Here is a 19,040-nt window from a genome sequence, read left to right on the forward strand (position 1 = left end):
AACTTCGCACACACCTTCCGCCCTGGAACATCTTCTGTCCTCTAAGAAGAGCTTTTCTCACGCAGGGGCGGCCAGGCCTGAGGATAGGAAGCAGGCGTGCAGGGGGTTTTGGGGAGGGGCAGCTCTTCCTCACACACAGCTCTTAGGAATATGAGAGCTCATCTAGGCGAGAGGCATTGCTTCTGCTCCTTGTGTGTATGAGTTTGGGGCTGAAGCCTGTGTTTCATTCTCCCCGTTCAAATCCTCTCCGAGCAGTTCACTGAGATCTACTGGTGCCCAGGTGTCCCCGACGTGCCCTGAGGCAGGTGGTCCAGAGAAACAGCTTCTCGTCCTCTCTCCTCTCCATGTTGGCTGGTCGCAGAGGGAGAGATGGCTGATATCTGGGGATATTTTATCAGCTTCTGCAAACAGCCCCAAAGTTCTTTTTCCTGCAGGAATGTTACCTGCTCTGTGCAGGACACCAACGAGACCCTTGTCACGGGCCTTCCTGAGGGAGCTGAGGGCAGTTTGGCCAATGTGCCATCAGCTGCTGTCCTTCTGTAGTATCTTCCCTTTATCACAAATGGGAGCTTTTGGGCAAAGCAAAATGCATTTGTAAGAGATTTCAGATGTGCTGACTTGTTCTGGGAAGTTCCCATGTGGAAGTGTTATTTTTAGGATAAAATTCTAATTTTTTCCAATATTTTAAAGTTCTTGTTATGGAGACTTTAAACATATAAAAAGGTAAAAATAACAGCATAATGAACCCCTGTGTGCCCATTACCCAAGTTTCCAACAGTTGGCCAATCTGACTCTATCAACGCCCCTTCTAATACTATCCCTTCCCACCTCCTGCTGATGTATTTTGCAAGCAAATAGCAATCATCTTAATATTTTGTCTCTGACTACTTCAATATGTTTCCAAAATATAAGGACTCTTTTATGTGAAACAAAATGTACTATACCATTATCACACTTAAAAACCAATGGCAAAGAATAGAAAAACAGTAGAGAAAATCAATGAAACCAAAAGTTGGTTCTTTGGAAAGATCAACAAAATTGATCATCCTGCACCTAGACTGACCGAGAATAAAGGAGGACTCAAATTACCAAAATCAGGACCAGGAAAGGTGGCATTTCTGCCACATTTACTGAAATAAAATGGATTATGAGGGAACTATATGCCAACCAATTAGAAAACTTTGAATAAATGGAAAAATTCATAGAAGGACAGAAACTACCAAAACTGACTCAAGAGAGGAGGAAATCTGAATAGATCTAAAACAAGTAAAGAAATTAAATTGTTAATTTAAAAACTTCACTCAAAGAAAATCCCAGGACCAGATGGCTTTACTGGTAAATTCTGCCAAACATGGAAAGAAGAGCTAATACTAATTACTCACAAACTCTTCCAAAAAATAAAAGTGGGGGGAAACTTCCTAATTCATTCTATGAGGTGTTATCGTAATAACCAAAGAAGACTAAAACCTCTTAAGAAAACTGTACAACAGTATCTTTTATGAGTGTAGATGCAAAACTCAATAGCAGCAACCTGAATTCAGCCACCTACAAAAGGATTATATACCATGATCAAGTGGGATTTATCCCAGGAATACACAGTTGGCTTAACAGGTAATGTTAATGTAATACACCATTTGAATGGATAAAGGACAAAAGCTGCATGATCATCTCAGTAGAAGCAGGAAAAGCACTGGACAAAATCCAGCACCCTTTCATGTGAAAACACTCAACAAACTAGGAATAGAAAGCAACTTCCTTGACCTGACAAAGGGCATCTAATAAAACCCACACCTCAGAGTGTGCTTAATGGTGAAAGACCAGGTGCTTTCCGCCTGAGATCAGGAACAAGACTAGGAGGCCTGCTCTTGCCATTTCTATTTACCATTGTAATGCAGGCAGGCCAGTTAGGCAAGAAAAGGATATAAACGGCATGCAGATTAGACAAGAAGTAAGACTACTTCTCTTTGCAGATGACATGATCTTTTATACAGAAAATCATAAGGAGTCCTCAAAAAAATGGTTAGAGTGAATTAACAAGTTAGCAAGGTTGCAGAAAACAAGACCAGTATACAAAAATCAATTGTATTTCTATACACTAGCAGTCAACAATCCAAAGATGAAATTAAGGCCGTTTCATTTACAATAGCATCAAAAAACATTATGTGAAGCAGAAGAAACCAGTCACAAAAGGTCACATATTGTATGATTTCATTCATATGAAATGTCCAGAATAGGCAAACCTAGAGATAGAAAGAAGATGAGTGGTTGCCAGGGACTAGGGTGGGAAGAAAGGGGGGATGACTGCTGACAGGTATGAGGTTTCTTTCTGGAGGTGATGAAAATGTTCTCAAATTGTAGTGATGGTTGCAAAACTGAATTTAAAAACCACTGAATTGTGAACATTAAATGAGTGAATGGTACAGTATGTGAATTCTGTCTCAACAATGCTATTACAAATTTTTAAAATCTATAATCCTTTCTATTATCATACAGCTACTCAATGGTCAGATCTGCTGATTGTCTTATAAATGATTTTGCACTGTGTTTAAGCAAGGCCTAGGCAAGGTCCACTCCTTCTGATTGGTTAATTTAATATGCCTCTTAAGCCTCTTCTATTTATAGGACCTCAATGGTTTGTTTTGTTTTGTTTTGTTTTTTTGGTTTGGTGTTATTCTCCTTTGAATTGCTTTTGTCAAAATAAAAAATGGTCATTTTTTCTACCAAGTTTCCCACATTTGAGGCTTTGCTGACCTTGTACCTGGGGTGTGTTTCACGTGTTCCTCTATCCCCTGTATCTCCTGTAAACTGGAAACCTTGATCTGATCCAGATTTGATTTTTCTAATTAGTTTTTGTTTCAAATGAATCACAATTAATATGAAAGAGAGTATTCAATTCTTTACCATTTGCCTTGAGTCTGAGGGTGCTAATAAGAATGTGTCTCTTTATGCTTCTGCCCTGTGCTATTGAAGAGCCATGGGAACTTGTTCTTTTGATTTGTATTTGATTCCTAGGTTACTTAGGTTTAGGATATCTATTTTGTGCCCTAATCTAGGACCTCATTGGGTCCAAAACCCTGTATCAGTTGTGTCAAAATTAATGCTTTTTATTAATATCTTCAGATTAGTTGGGGTTGTGTTCAGCAGCAAGCAATAGAAAAGCCCACAGGCAGTTACTAAAACAAGATGGGAAGGTATTTCTCTCTTCTATTCAAGAAATCTGGAGAGAGCCAGCCCAGGATGATGTGGGGTGTGCGTGTTGAGTGTCAGGGACACAGACTCCTCTTTTCCCCTGTGCATGGCTTCATGCCAAAGGTGATATATTCCAACCAATTAGAACAGTGCCAGGCACAGAGTTGATGCTTAATAATTATTTGTTGAATGAGCGAATGAATGATTGGTCAGTGGCTGCTGGAGCTCCAGCCATTACATCTGTATTCCAGCCAGCAGGAAGGAGGGAAAGGACATTAGGGACAGGCCCCTTCCCTTTCAGGAGACTTCCTAGCATTTCCTAACATCATTTCTGCTTAGCTGACCACATCAAGCTGAAAAGGAATTTTAAGATAGGCTTTACCTGAGCACCCACGTTCCTGGCTGAAAAGCAGGAAGAAGAGGGCCCGGGTGATGCTGGTAGCCTCTGCTCACTGGGGGGGGGGGGGGGGGGGGCCCGAGTGCTGGGGAGCAGGAACCCATCTCTGCTTCTGCCTGAAATGGTCGGATGATAAACTGGCCAGATAATCACCCCTAGCCTGGCAGGCTTTGCCCTCCCTCTGAGCACAAAACAAATGTATTTTTAAAGGTATTTTGTTACATTTTCAAGTAATAAGATCAATAGTTTTTCTTAACCTTCAGAAACCTTTTCAGGGGAAATGCCTCGAAATGTAAAGGGTGGGATCCAACTGTCCATCTGAATGGAGTTTAACCCATGCTCTGTCTTCCCCGTGTTTCCCGCCTTTTGGAGGCCCCATAGATCTCTACTTGCAGATCTCACAGTTAGCGTGCAAGCCTGGTGGTTTTTCTTCTCAAATGCATCCAGCACTAGTGCCAGAAATCTAAATCATCTGGGCCTCTCTAAGCCTTAGAAATTGTTTTGTTATGATTTATACTAGAGTGAATGAATAACATCTTTCTAAGTACAGACTGATTCCTTATTTTAAAGGAAGTTTGTTTGGACTATTTCATCAACAAACAACAACATTTTACCACTGGAGAATTTCAACAATTATTTTTATACCATTAATTATCTTCAAAAGGGGTTCTACATAGAGCCCTATAGAAATAATGATTAGGAAATGGTACCTTTATTCTAGTGCCCAAGAAACTGCCTTCATTTCTTCACTTTTCACTTGGTAACAGGAGATAATTTTGAAATGATTTTGAGTTTTGGAGTGCATCAGTGCAGTCCTTCCACCTCCCTGCCCTCTAGCGGCAGGTCCACATTCTGGGGCTGTTGAGCAAGCCACACTCCCCTTCCGTAGAGACGTTTTTTTTTTTTTCCTTCAGAAGCATTCGGCTGACCTAGGGAGGGCAGGTGTTCCTCACATGTTAAAGGGAAAGATTGGTCTGTGCCTTTTCATTTCAAAACCGTTGAAACAATCTCACAGCCATTCAGAAAAGTTAAGTTGGCTTAATGGGTATTTTTACATTTGATTACACCTCTGTCTTAGCTCTTTCTTCAAGAGAGGATTTGATGTTCACATTCTATTATCTGAGAGTCTGGAGTGTTGAGATCAACCATTATTCTGTTTAAATCAGTTGTCTTATGTCCTCTTGGTAGCTTTTTTGGGACGATAGTAAGTATCCTTGCTACAGTAAAGCCAGGTTTAATTTCTAGCTGTTGAATCAGTATCGCTCTAATGAAACTTTTTTTTTTACCAGCACTCAAAAGGCTATGAGAATGGTACAAACAGATTGAGACTCCAGAAGCAAATCTTGAAGAGCGAAAAGAACAAGCCTCTGGTAAGTCACACACAACTTCCACTTCCTAGAATGTCGGAGCTGCAGGAAAACTCCTTTGAGCCACGTCGGCTCTCTGTCCCTCTGCCTATGTGACATGTGTCACAAACATCCAGGTCTTAAAAAAATTCTGTCTCATTGTATTTCTTCAGTAAAATTTGAGTTTGCCCTTATTGGCTTTCTTTGGATTTTACACTTAACCAATTCATTCATTCAGCAGCTCTGCACCTTTCAATGTCCCAGGCACTATTCCAGGTGTTGGGGGCGGTGCTGGTGTAGACGGAACGCAGGCAGAGACATCCCCCAAGCGGTGCCAAGCGGCAGGAAGACAGGCTGAGCAGGCTCTATTTTCAGCTGGCCTTGGGAGGCTTCCCTAGGCAGGCAGTGTTGAAACAGAGCTGTGAGGGACTGGAGGGAGAGTCTGCAGGTGCCTGAGCACAGAGGGTGTCAGGGTGAGGGGCGCACGGTGGGCTGGCCACGTGAGGTGCACACAGAAAACTGACATCATGGGACCAAGAAAAGGGAGAAGCAGGTAACAGAAGGAGGCATCTCCACCTCCCCTATGTCACAGATGAGGAATTCCGGACACAGAAATGCTAAGTTAATCTGCCTTGTCATCTGCGGTAGCAGGGAGGCCTCAGTGCAGGTCTGGCCCACCCCTAGCACCTGAGCCTCCTGTGCCCTACCCTTCCCATCATCGATCCTTGTAGAAGCTCCTCACATTGCTGCTGCTTAGCTGACCACACCAAGCTGCAGCAGGCATTTTAAATTTGAGTTTAATCATTGAAGTTATAAGCTGTTCTCTTTCTAGATCAGGTTTTTGTTTGGTTGGTTGGTTGGTTTTTTTTTTTTTTGAGACAAGATCTTACTCTGTCGCCCAGTCTGGAGTGCAGTGGCATGATCTCGGCTCACTGCAACCTCCGCCTCCTGGGTTCAAGTGATTCTCCTGCCTCAGCCTCCCTATTAGCTGGGATTACAGGCACCCACCACCACACCTGGCTGAATTTTGTATTTTTTTAGTAGAGATGGGGTTTCACCATGTTGGCCAGGCTAGTCTTGAACTCCTGACCTCAGGTGACCCACCCGCCTTAGCCTCCCAAAGTGCTGGAATTACAGGCTTCAGCCACCACACCCGGCCTCTAAATAAGGTTTAACCTTCTACAGCAGACACAGGGCCTCTCCTCTGTCAGAAAGACTCCTCCAGCATGTGTGAGGGGCTGCTCTCCCTATCTTTTTAAATTAAATAGCTTAAAGGATTAATGTACTAAACATGCATCTCACTTTTTTATTGACTGCAGAAATTTATTTGTAGTGGCTGAAATATTAGAAAAGGGAAGAATGATGTCTCGTGCATCTGGGTTCTTGGATTTTAGGGAGACAGTAGGCAGTGACTAATTCAACCAAAATGCTTTAAAATCTGTACTTACTTCTGAATTCACATTTAAACAAATCATGTCCCAATCAGTGTCCAAAAGGCTGTCACCCCTCTCTGATGATACTGAAGCCTGCCACTTGTTCTGAATCAAGACCACAGGCCCTTTCTTCTGGTGTAGTAACTGACCCATAGAACTAGCCTTGGCTTCTAAGTATAGTTTCTCTCTTTCCTTTTCCGGCCCTCTAAGAAAGGCTGTTTACAGACTTGCCATCAAGGAGCCAGTTATGTAAGTAAAGGCACTGGCAGGCCTTATTTCAGGCTGAGGGTGACGACCACAACCGGGCGCATGCTGACCTCGCTTATGTGGCATCCCCTTTCGGCAGGCCTGCCATTGCTCTTGGGTCAGGGTAGGCGGGGAGAGTTCCCCATGAGGTTGGCTGCACACCCTGGATGTCCCCTTTCCCAGAGTGACCGCTGGGCTCAGTGGGGTGTCACCCAGCCCCTGACCTCCACTCCTTTTTAGACAGAGCTGCTACACTACGTCACGTAGCAGGTAGTTTCTCAGTGGCCTCTTGAAGAGACATGTAAAGAAAGCTGGGGGGCGGGGAGCAAATGTGGGAAAGAGAATGAGGCGCTGCTGTCACTTGGCCACGTGGTGAGCCCGCAGGTCCCCGCGGGCGTTTTAGAGGATTGTCTTGGGGACGGTCGCACTTGCCGTCCCTGTAGTCACTTGTCACTTTTCCTCCTTGACGTCTCTGAGGATCCTTCTGATTGGCTGTGGCTCAAGAACTGTTGCGCCCACCAAATGCGGCGTGAGCGCGGAGTGGGTATTTGGAGGTTGAATGTGACTCCACCGTGCACTTTGCACGCCAAGTGGGGACTCCACAAATCTCTCTGTGATGGCCTTTCCCAAAGGGAAGCTGCAGACCGCATCGGGTAGCGGGGTGAGCTTAGCATTTTTAGATAGAGCGATCATTATTACGCAGTCCCCCCACATGCGTCTGTGTGTGTTTTTGTTGTGTGTGGGGGCATTTTAGTAGAGGGAACCCTTTTCTCTTTGAAAGTGTAAGCCCTAAGCGTGGAGTGCACTGGCCACAGAAGCCCCCACACCCACCGGGGGCTCCACAGATCCCATTTGGGGCTCTTGGGACACAGACTGGAAACTGCTTGTTTAGAGGCAGAGGTGCCTGTTGGCCTCCAGCCTTGTCTTGGTCCACCCAGTGGCTTCTTGTTTGCTATGTAAGGAGGAGGCAGCAGCAGCCCCCTGTTTGTTTTGGAAAACCAGCCATGGCCCCACACTCTTTCCCATCTCCTCCAGGAGCAAACAACTGGGGTATGGTGGCTACAAGTCCTGTTTAAGATGAGTGGCTGTGAGCACAGGGCCTGTTCTCAGCAGAAACAGAGCCTTCTGTCTGTCTCGGGGGCTCCTTGCTGCTTAGATAAGGAGCAGAGGGTCTGTGTCTGTAGCTTTAAACCAGCCCGGCAAGTGGACCCTGAAGCACTTTACAAATCCTGCAAGGGCCGTGGGCGGCCCTTGGGCATCTGGGTCCTACCTGAGGCCAAGTAGGTCTTCTGTGTTGACCTGCGGTCACTTCTCTGCGGGTCAGAGGGTGCGCTTCTCCTGGCTAAGCGGCCTCGTTCCCGTTGACTTTTCTCCAGCTGGCTGCATTTCACCCACTGCTTAGCCTGTTTCCTGCGGAACAGCCTGTGAAGTCCTGTAGCCCTCAGCTTGCTATGAGTGGAACTCGCCTGGGGCTGCCCCAGGGACTGCTTCCGTGGGGCTGGGGGAATTCGAGGCTTCTCAAAGCCCCCTGAGGAGATTCCAGTGCTTAGCCACAGTAGAGCATTACTGATTTAGTTTCCTAAACTGGACGATTAGCAGAATTCATGAGAGAAAAGTTTATTCAGAAACTCAAGTCGCCATTCTTTGCTTTCATGTGCCGTGATGGGATTATCATCAGGAGCATGTTAGGCATCTGCACTCAGCCTTGTCATCTTCATTCCAGAGCACCTGACTATGTGGCCACATGTGAATATCTTCATCAGAGACCCGCTCTCCACGCCAGAGTCCTGGCTGTGAAGCCGGGCTTCCTGGGGCACGTAGACGCTGGGCTGCCCCCAAGGCCACCCGTTGTGTGCACACACTGGGCTGCACTCGGTGCCACCTGCCACCCGGTTTCCAAATGTCTGTTTTCCACTGGAAGAGAATTCTAAATATTCTAAATATCAAGGGGCAGGGGAATGTGGAATACATTACCATTTTCTTTTTTTTTTTCATTAAACTACATTTTTAGTCCAACTTATAACAGGTTATAGTGAGATAAGTACCACAAAGCCTGTTTGATTTTGTGAAAGGTCTGAGATACCTAGAAGCATTTCTTTGTAAGACCTTGAACCTCATAGCTCACTCATGAAGAATATTTTTATTTTATTTTCATTCTTTTTTGAGACAGGGTCTTGCCCAGGCTGAAGGACAGCCGCACAATCACAGCTCACTGCAGCCTCCACCTCCTGGGCTCAGATGATCCTCCTGCCTCAGCCTCCAGAGCAGCTAGGACTACAAGCGCATACCACCACATTCCACTATTTTTTTTTAAGGTCTTACTGTGTGGCCCAGGCTAAGATTATTATTATTTTTTATTTTTTATTTTTTTAGTATTTATTGATCATTCTTGGGTGTTTCTCGGAGAGGGGTATTTGGCAGGGTCATAGGACAATAGTGGAGGGAAGGTCAGCAGTTAAACATGTGAACAAGGGTCTCTGGTTTTCCTAGGCAGAGGACCCTGCGGCCTTCCGCAGTGTTTGTGTCCCTGGGTACTTGAGTTTAGGGAGTGGTGATGACTCTTAAGGAGCATGCTGCCTTCAAGCATCTGTTTAACAAAGCACATCTTGCACCGACCGCCCTTAATCCATTTAACCCTGAGTGGACACAGCACATGTTTCAGAGAGCACGGGGTTGGGGGTAAGGTTATAGATTAACAGAATCTCAAGGCAGAAGAATTTTTCTTAGTACAGAACAAAATGGAGTCTCCTATGTCTACTTCTTTCTACGCAGACACAGTAACAATCTGATCTCTCTTTCTTTTCCCCACATTTCCCCCTTTTCTATTCGACAAAACCGCCATCGTCATCATGGCTCGTTCTCAATGAGCTGTTGGGTACACCTCCCAGATGGGGTGGCGGCCGGGCAGAGGGGCTCCTCACTTCCCAGACGGGGCGGCCGGGCAGAGGCGCCCCCCACCTCCCGGACGGGGCGGCGGCCGGGCGGAGGCTGCCCCCCACCTCCCGAACGGGGCGGCTGGCCGGGCAGGGGTTGCCCCCCACCTCCCTCCCGGACGGGGCGGCTGGCCGGGCGGGGGTTGCCCCCCACCTCCCTCCCGGACGGGGCGGCTGGCCGGGCGGGGGCTGCCCCCCACCTCCCTCCCGGACAGGGTGGCTGGCCGGGCGGGGGCTGCCCCCCACCTCCCTCCCGGACAGGGTGGCTGGCCGGGCGGGGGCTGCCCCCCACCTCCCGGACGGGGCGGCTGGCCGGGCGGAGACGCTCCTCACTTCCCAGACGGGGCAGCCGGGCAGAGACGCTCCTCACCTCCCAGACGGGGTGGCGGTCAGGCAGAGACACTCCTCAGATCCCAGACGGGGTCGCGGCTGGGCAGAGGCGCTCCTCACATCCCAGACAGGGTGGCGGGGCAGAGGCGCTCCCCACATCTCAGACGATGGGCGGCCGGGCAGAGACGCTCCTCACTTCCTAGATGGGATGACGGCCGGGAAGAGGCACTCCTCACTTCCCAGACTGGGCGGCCGGGCAGAGGGGCTCCTCACATCCCAGACGATGGGCAGCCAGGCAGAGACGCTCCTCACTTCCCAGACGGGGTGGCGGCCGGGCAGAGGCTGCAATCTTGGCACTTTGGGAGGCCAAGGCAGGCGGCTGGGAGGTGGAGGTTGTAGCGAGCCGAGATCACGCCACTGCACTCCAGCCTGGGCAACATTGAGCACTGAGTGAGCGAGACTCCGTCTGCAATCCCGGCACCTCGGGAGGCCCAGGCAGGCAGATCACTCGTGGTCAGGAGCTGGAGACCAACCCGGCCAACATGGGGAAACCCTGTCTCCACCAAAAAATACAAAAACCAGTCAGGCGTGGCGGTGCGCACCTGCAATCCCAGGCACTCGGCAGGCTGAGGCAGGAGAATCAGGCAGGGAGGTTGCAGTGAGCCGAGATGGCGGCAGTACAGTCCAGCCTCGGCTTTCACAACTTTGGTGGCATCAGAGGGAGACTGTGGAAAGTGGGAGACGAGGGAGCGGCATCAGAGGGAGACCGTGGAAAGTGGGAGACGGGAGAGGGAGAGGGAGAGGGAGATTATTTTTATGTTATCCTTGCTCTGACTTGAAATCCCACTCTAGGTTGGGGAATCACTCTTCTTTGCTTTAATGAATGTACACTTTGTCCTTTAGGAACATCTAGACAATCAGAATTCATAAATTTCAGAATAGGTGTATTTTAAAATAATGTTGGTGTATTTTAAAATAATGTTGTTTCTGGTCATATATGGCCATTGTGAACTCCTAAAAAATGCAGGATCATGTAAAGAATTTCTTATTAGCATTTCGATAAAAATTACACATAATTCCACCACTCGGTGACAACCATTGTTGGCTTAGATTTTAGCTTCTTTCTTTCTAGAAATAGATCCTATAGTTGCCTAGTTACATACGTAGGTATTTAAACATTCTTTGAGGTTATAATGACATGCAGTTTTGAATGATGTGTTATTTAATGTGTCATAAGCATTTTCCTGTCATTAAAATCTCCCAACCTTTTTTTTACAAGTTGTCATTCGTATGGATGTATTTGAATTTTCTAATTTTTCTCAATGATGATGTGACATCCATTTTACTTTATAAGTATCTTTTTACTTTTCAAATTATTTTTTGCAAATAGATTCCTAGAATTTCTGGATCAGAGGATCTGTGTACCTAGCCGTTCATGAAAATGCATGAATGCTAATCATTCTAACACAGTGGCCAGGTGGGAATGTCACCCAGGATGTCTCCAAGGCAGTGGAAGAGAGAGCCACCAGGCACCCTCGTCATTAGGAAGCCTGGCCCCACTTCACCCAGACTGCCCGGCTGGTAACACCTTTCCTTTTTGTTCCCAATGGATTTGCCTCCAGGACCCAGAGATGCAGTGCCTGCTGCTCTCAGATGGGAAGGGCTCCATCCACCCGAACCACGTCGTCATTCTCCCCGGGGACGGTGGGAGTGGCACGGCCGCCATCAGCTTCACAGGGGCCTTGAAAATTCCAGTAAGTAAACGTGCCCAGGAGGAGTTTCAGAAAGAGCTGCTGTGCTGGCTGTGGGAAGTCTGGTCGGTTGATGATTAAGCTTAAAAAGAAATCTGTGGTTGTAGAACCCGGGGATTCGAATCCATAGCCAAAGCTAGACGCTGCACAGTGCTAGCTTCAGGACTGAATATGGCTGCAGCGATATTTGGTTTGCCTCATACCATGTTTAAATTTTTTTTGAAATTCAGTTTCTCCATTTAGAAATTCAGAAGGTTCATAGAAAAATGGGGCTCCCTGCCTTCACTGGAAAAACGGAAAGCCTGGCGCCCTGGGCCTGCCCCCATGTGACAGGTTGGGGAACTGAGGCCCTGACTACTGTGCCACCTGGCCCCTGTGGCCCGGCCCCTCCCCAGTGCACTTGCCCTCCCACAGGCCTTGAGCGTGAGCCCATGGGAGGCGCTGGCACTGAGTGCCGTGCCGTGGCCTTCGCGAGCCCGGCTGGATTCTCTTTCCCTTTAAAGTGCCTTTAGGCGGGGCACAGTGGCTCACGCCTATAATCCCAGCACTTTGGGAGGCCGAGGCAGGCAGATCACCTGAGGTCAGGAGTTCAAAACCAGCCTGGCCAACATGGCAAAACCCCGTCTCTACTAAAAATACAAAAATTAGCTGGGCGTGGTGGCAGGCGCCTGTAGTCCTAGCTACTCAGGAGGCTGAGGCGGGAGAATCGCTTGAACCCGGGAGGCAGAAGTTGCAGTGAGCCAAGATTGTGCCACTACACTCCAGCCTGGGCGACAGAGCAAGACTCTGTCTCAAAAAAAAAAAAAAACACAAAAAGTGCCTTCAGTGCCACAGCCCGTGGTCTGATTGCCCACGTGTGAGCAGAGGATGCCAAGAGTAAGGGGGAGGATGCAGGGACCAAGGGAAGAACGAGTAGCACAGGCGGGAGAAGCCCTCAGAAGCTGGACCGGGCTGGTCCTCGGTGGTGCTGCTGGCCTTGCCTCCAGACTAGAAGGGCGTGATCAGCGGGTGATCAGTATCGGGAACAAGGTGACTTGGAGCAGATGAGCGGGAGGGGCACTGTAGGGAGATTTCTTGCTGCTTTCAGTTTTTATTACATTCATGGACTCTCTCAGCAGAGAATCTGAGGAGCCGTGCACAGGGTGTGGAGACACTGTGTTCTTCCGATGGGGGCAGAGAGCTGAGAGCAGGGGCGTGGGAGGGAGACCAGACCCTGCCGTGTGGGCTGGGCAGGCTGTCCAGGGTGGGCTGTCCAGGGGGCGCTGTCCAGGGTGGGCTGTTCGGTGGGTGCTGTCCAGGGAGTGCTGTCCAGGGGGCACTGTCCAGGGGTGGGTGTTCAGTGGGTGCTGTCCAGGGGGCACTGTCCAGGGGGCGCTGTCCAGGGTGGGCTGTTCGGTGGGTGCTGTCCAGGGAGTGCTGTCCAGGGGGCACTGTCCGGGGTGGGTGTTCAGTGGGTGCTGTCCAGGGGGCACTGTCCAGGGTGGGCTGTTCGGTGGGTGCTGTCCAGGGAGTGCTGTCCAGGGGGCACTGTCCAGCGTGGGCTGTTCGGTGGGTGCTGTCCAGGGCGTGCTGTCCAGGGGGTGCTGTCCAGGGTGGGCTGTTTGGCGGGGCTGTCCAGGCCGTGCTCTCCAGCACTGACAGCCACAGCACCAGGGAGCAGACACAGCTCTCGCTTGTTGACACGACCTAGAGAAAGGCAGAGGGCCGGGGCACAGGCCCGAGGCTCCTCAGCAGGTCAGGGCTGGAAGTATAAACAATGCAACCCAGACCTCAAAATCATATCACAGAAATTAAAGACTGGGGAGAACCTTGGCTTCAGAACAGAAAGTATTCCAGTGCCCAGGTGAAACTGGGTCTGCAGAGGTGGACCCTGGAGCCAGTGTTCAGCCAGAGGAGAACGTCCCAGCCCAGGGTGGGCACCAGCTTATGGGGAAAGGGCTGTGCATGCTGGCCTGTGGAAGCTGCTGGGTTTAAGTAAAAAGATTTGTTTTTAATTGTGTCCTTAATGCTAGTGACCTTTTCTGCTGTACCTTCCTCTGTAGCTACCCCCAAATACTTGTACTAAAAGTAGGGTGCACACTAGCATAAAAATACAGGTTTTTATATAGTGGAGGTATAGACAGTATGGGCTTCAGAGGTCCCGCTCAAGCCTCCCCCTGCCACCGCCAAGCTGAGTGTTCAGGCAAGTGTGGCACACTCTGAGCCTCCATGTCCTCATCTGTCACACGGGTTCCATCCCTGGGGTAATACCATATGTTGTTCTGAGGATGAAGTGAGGTCATTTAATGACAACTAAGCACAATCCCAGGCCCATGAAAGGCATACGGTAAATTACACGTACACATCCTCATCAACTGTGAAGACATCAACTCGTTTCATTTTAGAATGACTTGGCGAAGTAGAGCGCTGGGTTCCCCCGGCCCCCATTTTGATTGATTTCCAGTGCACAGACGGCTGGGGGATTCAGTGCCACAGTGTTACTGGATTTCTCACTCTGAATTTTCAGATGGCATCTGGAATTTTTATCTCACAAGTGCCACCTCTTTCTAAAAGTAGACATAAAACAAACACAAACAGGCATTTTACAGAACCCACCACTCGATTTCCTCACTCATACCTACGTGTCTCTTTTCACTATTTTCCCTGATACGGACTGGTCTGTAGTACTCACAAGGTGGGATGCGGTAGCCTGTATGCCTGTGTGCTGACACAATGGTCGGAATTGTTTGATCTGTGTGTTTCCAGGTGGCTTGATAATGTACAATGATTTCAGTTCCAGGGAAGAAGGAGCCATTCAATACTCAGTCCACTGCACCCGGCTATACGAGAACTCTTTTAATAGCTAAGTTTTCCAGGCGATGTAGTATGAAAATCAAACCCATCCATGTTTGCATTGACTCGACTCTGATGTAAGGACACTGGGTTTTGATCCTAAAAGGTAGTCTCCATTTCGAAATTCAGAAACGCCGTAGATAAATAGGGCTTCCTGTCTTCACTTGAAAAGTAGAAAATCTGGCCATGCTGGGCCTGCACCCCATGTGACAGTGGCCGAGGAGCTGCAGCTGTGGCCCCACCCTTCTCAGAGGCCCCGCCCCTCCCTGGTGCCCCTGCTCGGGGTGAGCGCTCCACTGTTCCCTCGTCCTCACTACACCACACAGCGGTGCAGCACCCTCCCCAGTACGTGTCTGGAGGTGCCAGACCAGAGACAGGATGTCTTTATGGGAGCGAAGTCATATTTAACTCTGTTGCATGTTTACACACACCTGCTGACTCCACATTTGGAGGAGACGCCTGACTGCTCTCTCTTTCAGGGCGTGATAGAGTTCTCACTGTGTCTGCTGTTTGCCAAGCTGGTCAGCTATACTTTCCTCTTCTGGCTGCCCCTGTACATCACGAATGTGGGTGAGTATCCACGCTAGAACACATTAAATTCCGCACAGTGACTGGGGTCTGAAGTCTCTTCTATCTGCTGGTTTCTAGAGTACTGAAAACACAAGGTCATGAAGGGTGATTTGAGAGGCACACCTTTGAATAAAGTACTATGATGAAACATGGGCTAAAAGAATTCAGATATGCAAATTGTATTGCCATAATGGTAAACTTTATGGGGCTTAACGGTTGACACGTTCTATCCCAGCTAGGGCTACCAGTTCATGAGGTACTTCCTGTTCTGGGGCAGCCTGCGTTTAAACATGGGCTACACTGAACTTTGGATCATAGCAGCCAGTGAACAGAAGCAGAGCCTCTGGGGACCTGAGAAAAGAAATCTCTGATACTCTGACCTGGAAATGGCTTCTGGGAGATAGCGTCTCATTTTTGGCAGGGCCGACAGTTTGCTTTATGTTTCAGAAGCCCCGCAGTGGCTACAGCTATAGATTATCAGAAAACGTGCCAGTGAAATAGTGACATGCCCCCCCATGTCATGTGTGAACACAGGACAGACAAGAGGGGACGAACAGTGCTTAAGGGAAGGAGCCACTGAGTGGGGAAATTGGAACCCTGGCTGAGAGGAAGCGGGGATGGTCCAGGAGCACGTGGAGGGCTCTTCGCCCTGGGAGCCAGAGAGAGCAAGAGGAAGGAGAAGACACACGCTGGGCCGTCAGGGAGGGGCAGAATCCGGCGATGTCTCAAAGAGGAGGCCTTTGAGAATGGGGGAGGCTGAGGAGCGCAGACCACCTATTCTGGGGATGCAGATCCCACCAGAGGAGGATGCTGGCAGCACGAGGCTGGAGACTGAATACCCTGGGAGGGAAGTTGAGGAGGCGGTCTGGGGACTGTCCCACAGCCTAGCAGGGACAGGGCCTGCCCCAAGGGCCAGTGACTGGGGAGGCAGCAAGGAGCGCCCTTGGATCCTAAGGTTCCTTCCCTGCCTTGTGACCCCCGCCTCACTTTGGCCAGTGAGCTGCACACAGCTGGGCCTTCTTTCTCCCTTCTTCCCCTGTGGTTGCAAAAGGGGTGACGTTCTCAGGACTTGAGTCTTGAACTGCTGACATTTCCAGTCTGTTTGAAAAAAGCAAAATTTTCTGTCCATGCCATTGATGATTCGGAACGGCTGGGTTTGACCCACAGCCCCAGATGCCGTGCAGTTTCCTCTCCCACACCCGGCTGGCTCAGTCCACCTTAAAGCCCAGTCTCCTTTCTCACGCCGTGGCCAGCTCAGTCCACCTTAAAGCCCAGAACCTGTACAAAACCTCATGGAGGGCACCCTGAGCTGGTGCCGGGAGGCCTCTGTGTCCTCATCTGCAGTTCTAAAGCCATGTGGTCAGACAGCACGTGTGACAGGATGATCGAGCATCCAGGCGCCTTCCACACCTCCACTTCTGTCCTGTGTTAATCTAACTTTATGGCGGAGGGGCCCCTGGGGGGCCTCTGAACCAAAGGTGGGATAATTAGACTGAGCAGAGGAAAGCCACGGTTTTTGGTTAAGAGTGTTTTCATCCTTTCTGTGTTACTTGTTTTTTAAATCTGAGTTAACTACTAATTGCTCCTCGGTATAAATCAAGCTTATGAAGCCAGAGTCCCGTGCACGGGTCCTGTTCTGCCGTGGTGTGTCGCTGCGATGCGTGAAGGAGATCCTCACTGTTTCACACTCCGTTGTCATTTCAATAGATCACCTTGATGCCAAAAAAGCGGGGGAGCTCTCCACCCTGTTTGACGTGGGCGGAATCTTTGGTGAGTTCATTAAGACTTGTTCTGCTGCAACAATAATTTCGCAAGGCGCGTGATCTCCGAGTTGATTCACTGCTCAGGGGAACAGGGTTCCCCAAGGTCTCATATCCCCTGAGTGGACCCAGCCCAAGAGGGTCAGGCCGTCACCTGGGGGTGGTTTTATTGTCTCCCGTCCCTCCCCAGGGCCCTGACTCTGCACTTAAACAGCTTCCCTCAGAAATAGCATGCCAGCTGGACTCAGGGGCTCATGCCTGTTATCCAGCACTGTGGGATGCTGAGTTGGGAGGATCGCTTGAGGTCTTCTTGTTATGAAGACCAACCCGGGCAACATAACAAGACCCCTCTCTACAAAAAAACATAGCTGGGCGTGGTGGCTCGAGCCTGTGGTTCCAGCCTTGGGAGGCTAGGATGGGAGAATGGCTTGAGTCTGGGAGGTTGAGGCTGCAGTGAGCCATGATCATGCCATTGTGCTCCAGCCTGGGTGACAGAGTGAGACCCCATCTCAAAACTAAAACAAAAAAAGCAGCAGCATGTCTCCTGGGCAGGTGACAGACTGGCCACCTTAGTACCTTGATAGGTAAAGGGGCTTCGAGGCTGGCCTAAAACCTGAACCTGCAGATGTCTCCTAGACTCTCACATCTGACCACAACTAATGGAGGCCTGTGGGGAGGTCAGGGCTGTGAGAAGGCTGCCTGCCCGTGATGCATGGAGAGAGGGGCCTGGGAAAGGAGGAGACCGTTCTCCGGGCTCCTGCAGTTCTGCTTCCTCCCCGTGGGCTCATGCCCCGGGACGTCAGCGCCTGAAGCCCGCCTCTCCGTTGCAGGTGGGATCCTGGCCGGTGTGATCTCAGACCGACTGGAGAAAAGGGCCTCCACCTGCGGCCTGATGCTGCTGCTCGCGGCCCCCACGGTCAGCCGTGCTGCCTTCCCTGGGCCCCAAAGCCTGCAGACAGTCCCCCACTGTCCTCCCCGCCAGCCAGCATCCTTCCATCTGGCCCGTGCTCCACTTTCCTGACAAGCCCACTTCATTCCCTCTCATGCCTCCTGTCCCCCGACCCCTCCCTTGGCACCTGCAGGCCTCCACCAGGCTCCCTCTGCCATGTGCACAGCTGCTGCTGGTTTAGCATGGGCTGCGTGCAAGCTGCTCCTCTCTTTGGGGTGCCCCCTTGCCCCAGACAAGCTCCTGCCCATCCTTTGGGATCCGCAACACCTCCCCAACCTCTTAGGCATCGTTGACACCTCCCGTCATGATGCATGGTGCATAGTGCTTTTCAGGCATTTCGTAGCTCCTGACCTTGGGCTGTGACACCCCCCTCTATGCCCCAGTTCCCTCATCTGGAAAATGGGACGTCAGTATCACCACCTTGCAGTGGGTTAGAAACAATGCACATGGTTACTGTTTTTATCATCGTAACATTAGAGGTAACAGGCTTGTCAGTGGACGCTGTAGCTCTGCACGTCTGCCCCTCCGCTAGCCCCAGAACAAGGCCTGGCTTTCAGCCATCTTGGGGTTCTGGACATGGCCCAACACAGAACATGAAAGAATGCTGAGTGAAGAAATGCTTGGGTGGGCCCCTTGCTGCCACTGGGGGTGGGCAGCCTGAGGACTTGGCAGTCAGACTTGCAAATCAGGAGCTCAAGAAGGCAGCCCCTTGGCTGGGTAGGAGCTCAGGAAGGCTGCCCTTGGCTGGGGGTGTAGGGTGGGAGCACCCTGCAGACTTCCCCAGGTCGCCTGGGGTGCTTGGTCCAAAGCCCTCGTGGTGGGGACAAGGCTCAGTACCTGAGACGGGAGGGGGCGTGGCCGTCACAATTTTTTAGGGGTTTCCACTCTTGGGATGGCTGCCTGAGAATCACCCGCCGGGTTTTTGAGAAGTAGATTTCCAGCAATCTCGCACTGCTTGCAGCCAGCCATGGCTTTGACCTTGTGTCTTGATGTCCACAGCTCTACATCTTCTCCACCATCAGCAAGATGGGGCTTGAGGCCACCATCGGTGAGTATGGAGGCCTTCCTGCTTTTCTTCCACACACGTTTTTAAAGTTCACACAGCTGGCAAGATGAAATACTAAAATCCACAGGCGCACTGAGCTGGTTTAACTGGAGCACATGGTGTGGCTAAAATTGTCCCGTGTCCTCCTCTGGGCAAGGCCATCTGGAGAGGCCGGGGTCTCCTCTCCCCAGTGCGAGGCTTGCCATTCTGTGGGTTTCAGTGTGAGCTGGAAGAGTGCGAGCCTGGTCTGGGGCAGTGG

At 50.1% G+C, this 19,040-nt stretch overlaps 1 protein-coding gene across 38 annotated transcripts in view; it reads left to right on the plus strand.

Moving 5' to 3' along the window:
• The window catches only part of SLC37A1 (solute carrier family 37 member 1), an 84,845-nt gene that overhangs the window by 49,850 nt on the left and 15,955 nt on the right, over positions 1 to 19,040 (plus strand). For all 38 annotated transcript variants that reach the window (XM_063803463.1, XM_054675180.2, XM_054675182.2 and 35 more), the window contains 6 exons: positions 4,876 to 4,956; positions 11,497 to 11,628; positions 14,937 to 15,027; positions 16,735 to 16,797; positions 17,618 to 17,703; positions 18,736 to 18,784. In XM_063803463.1, the coding sequence (XP_063659533.1) occupies positions 4,876 to 4,956; positions 11,497 to 11,628; positions 14,937 to 15,027; positions 16,735 to 16,797; positions 17,618 to 17,703; positions 18,736 to 18,784 (502 nt within the window). The remainder of the gene's footprint in view (positions 1 to 4,875; positions 4,957 to 11,496; positions 11,629 to 14,936; positions 15,028 to 16,734; positions 16,798 to 17,617; positions 17,704 to 18,735; positions 18,785 to 19,040) is intronic.

This window comes from Pan troglodytes, chromosome 22 (genome assembly GCF_028858775.2).
Source record: "Pan troglodytes isolate AG18354 chromosome 22, NHGRI_mPanTro3-v2.0_pri, whole genome shotgun sequence".
In the NCBI taxonomy this organism is placed as follows: Eukaryota; Metazoa; Chordata; class Mammalia; order Primates; family Hominidae; genus Pan; species Pan troglodytes.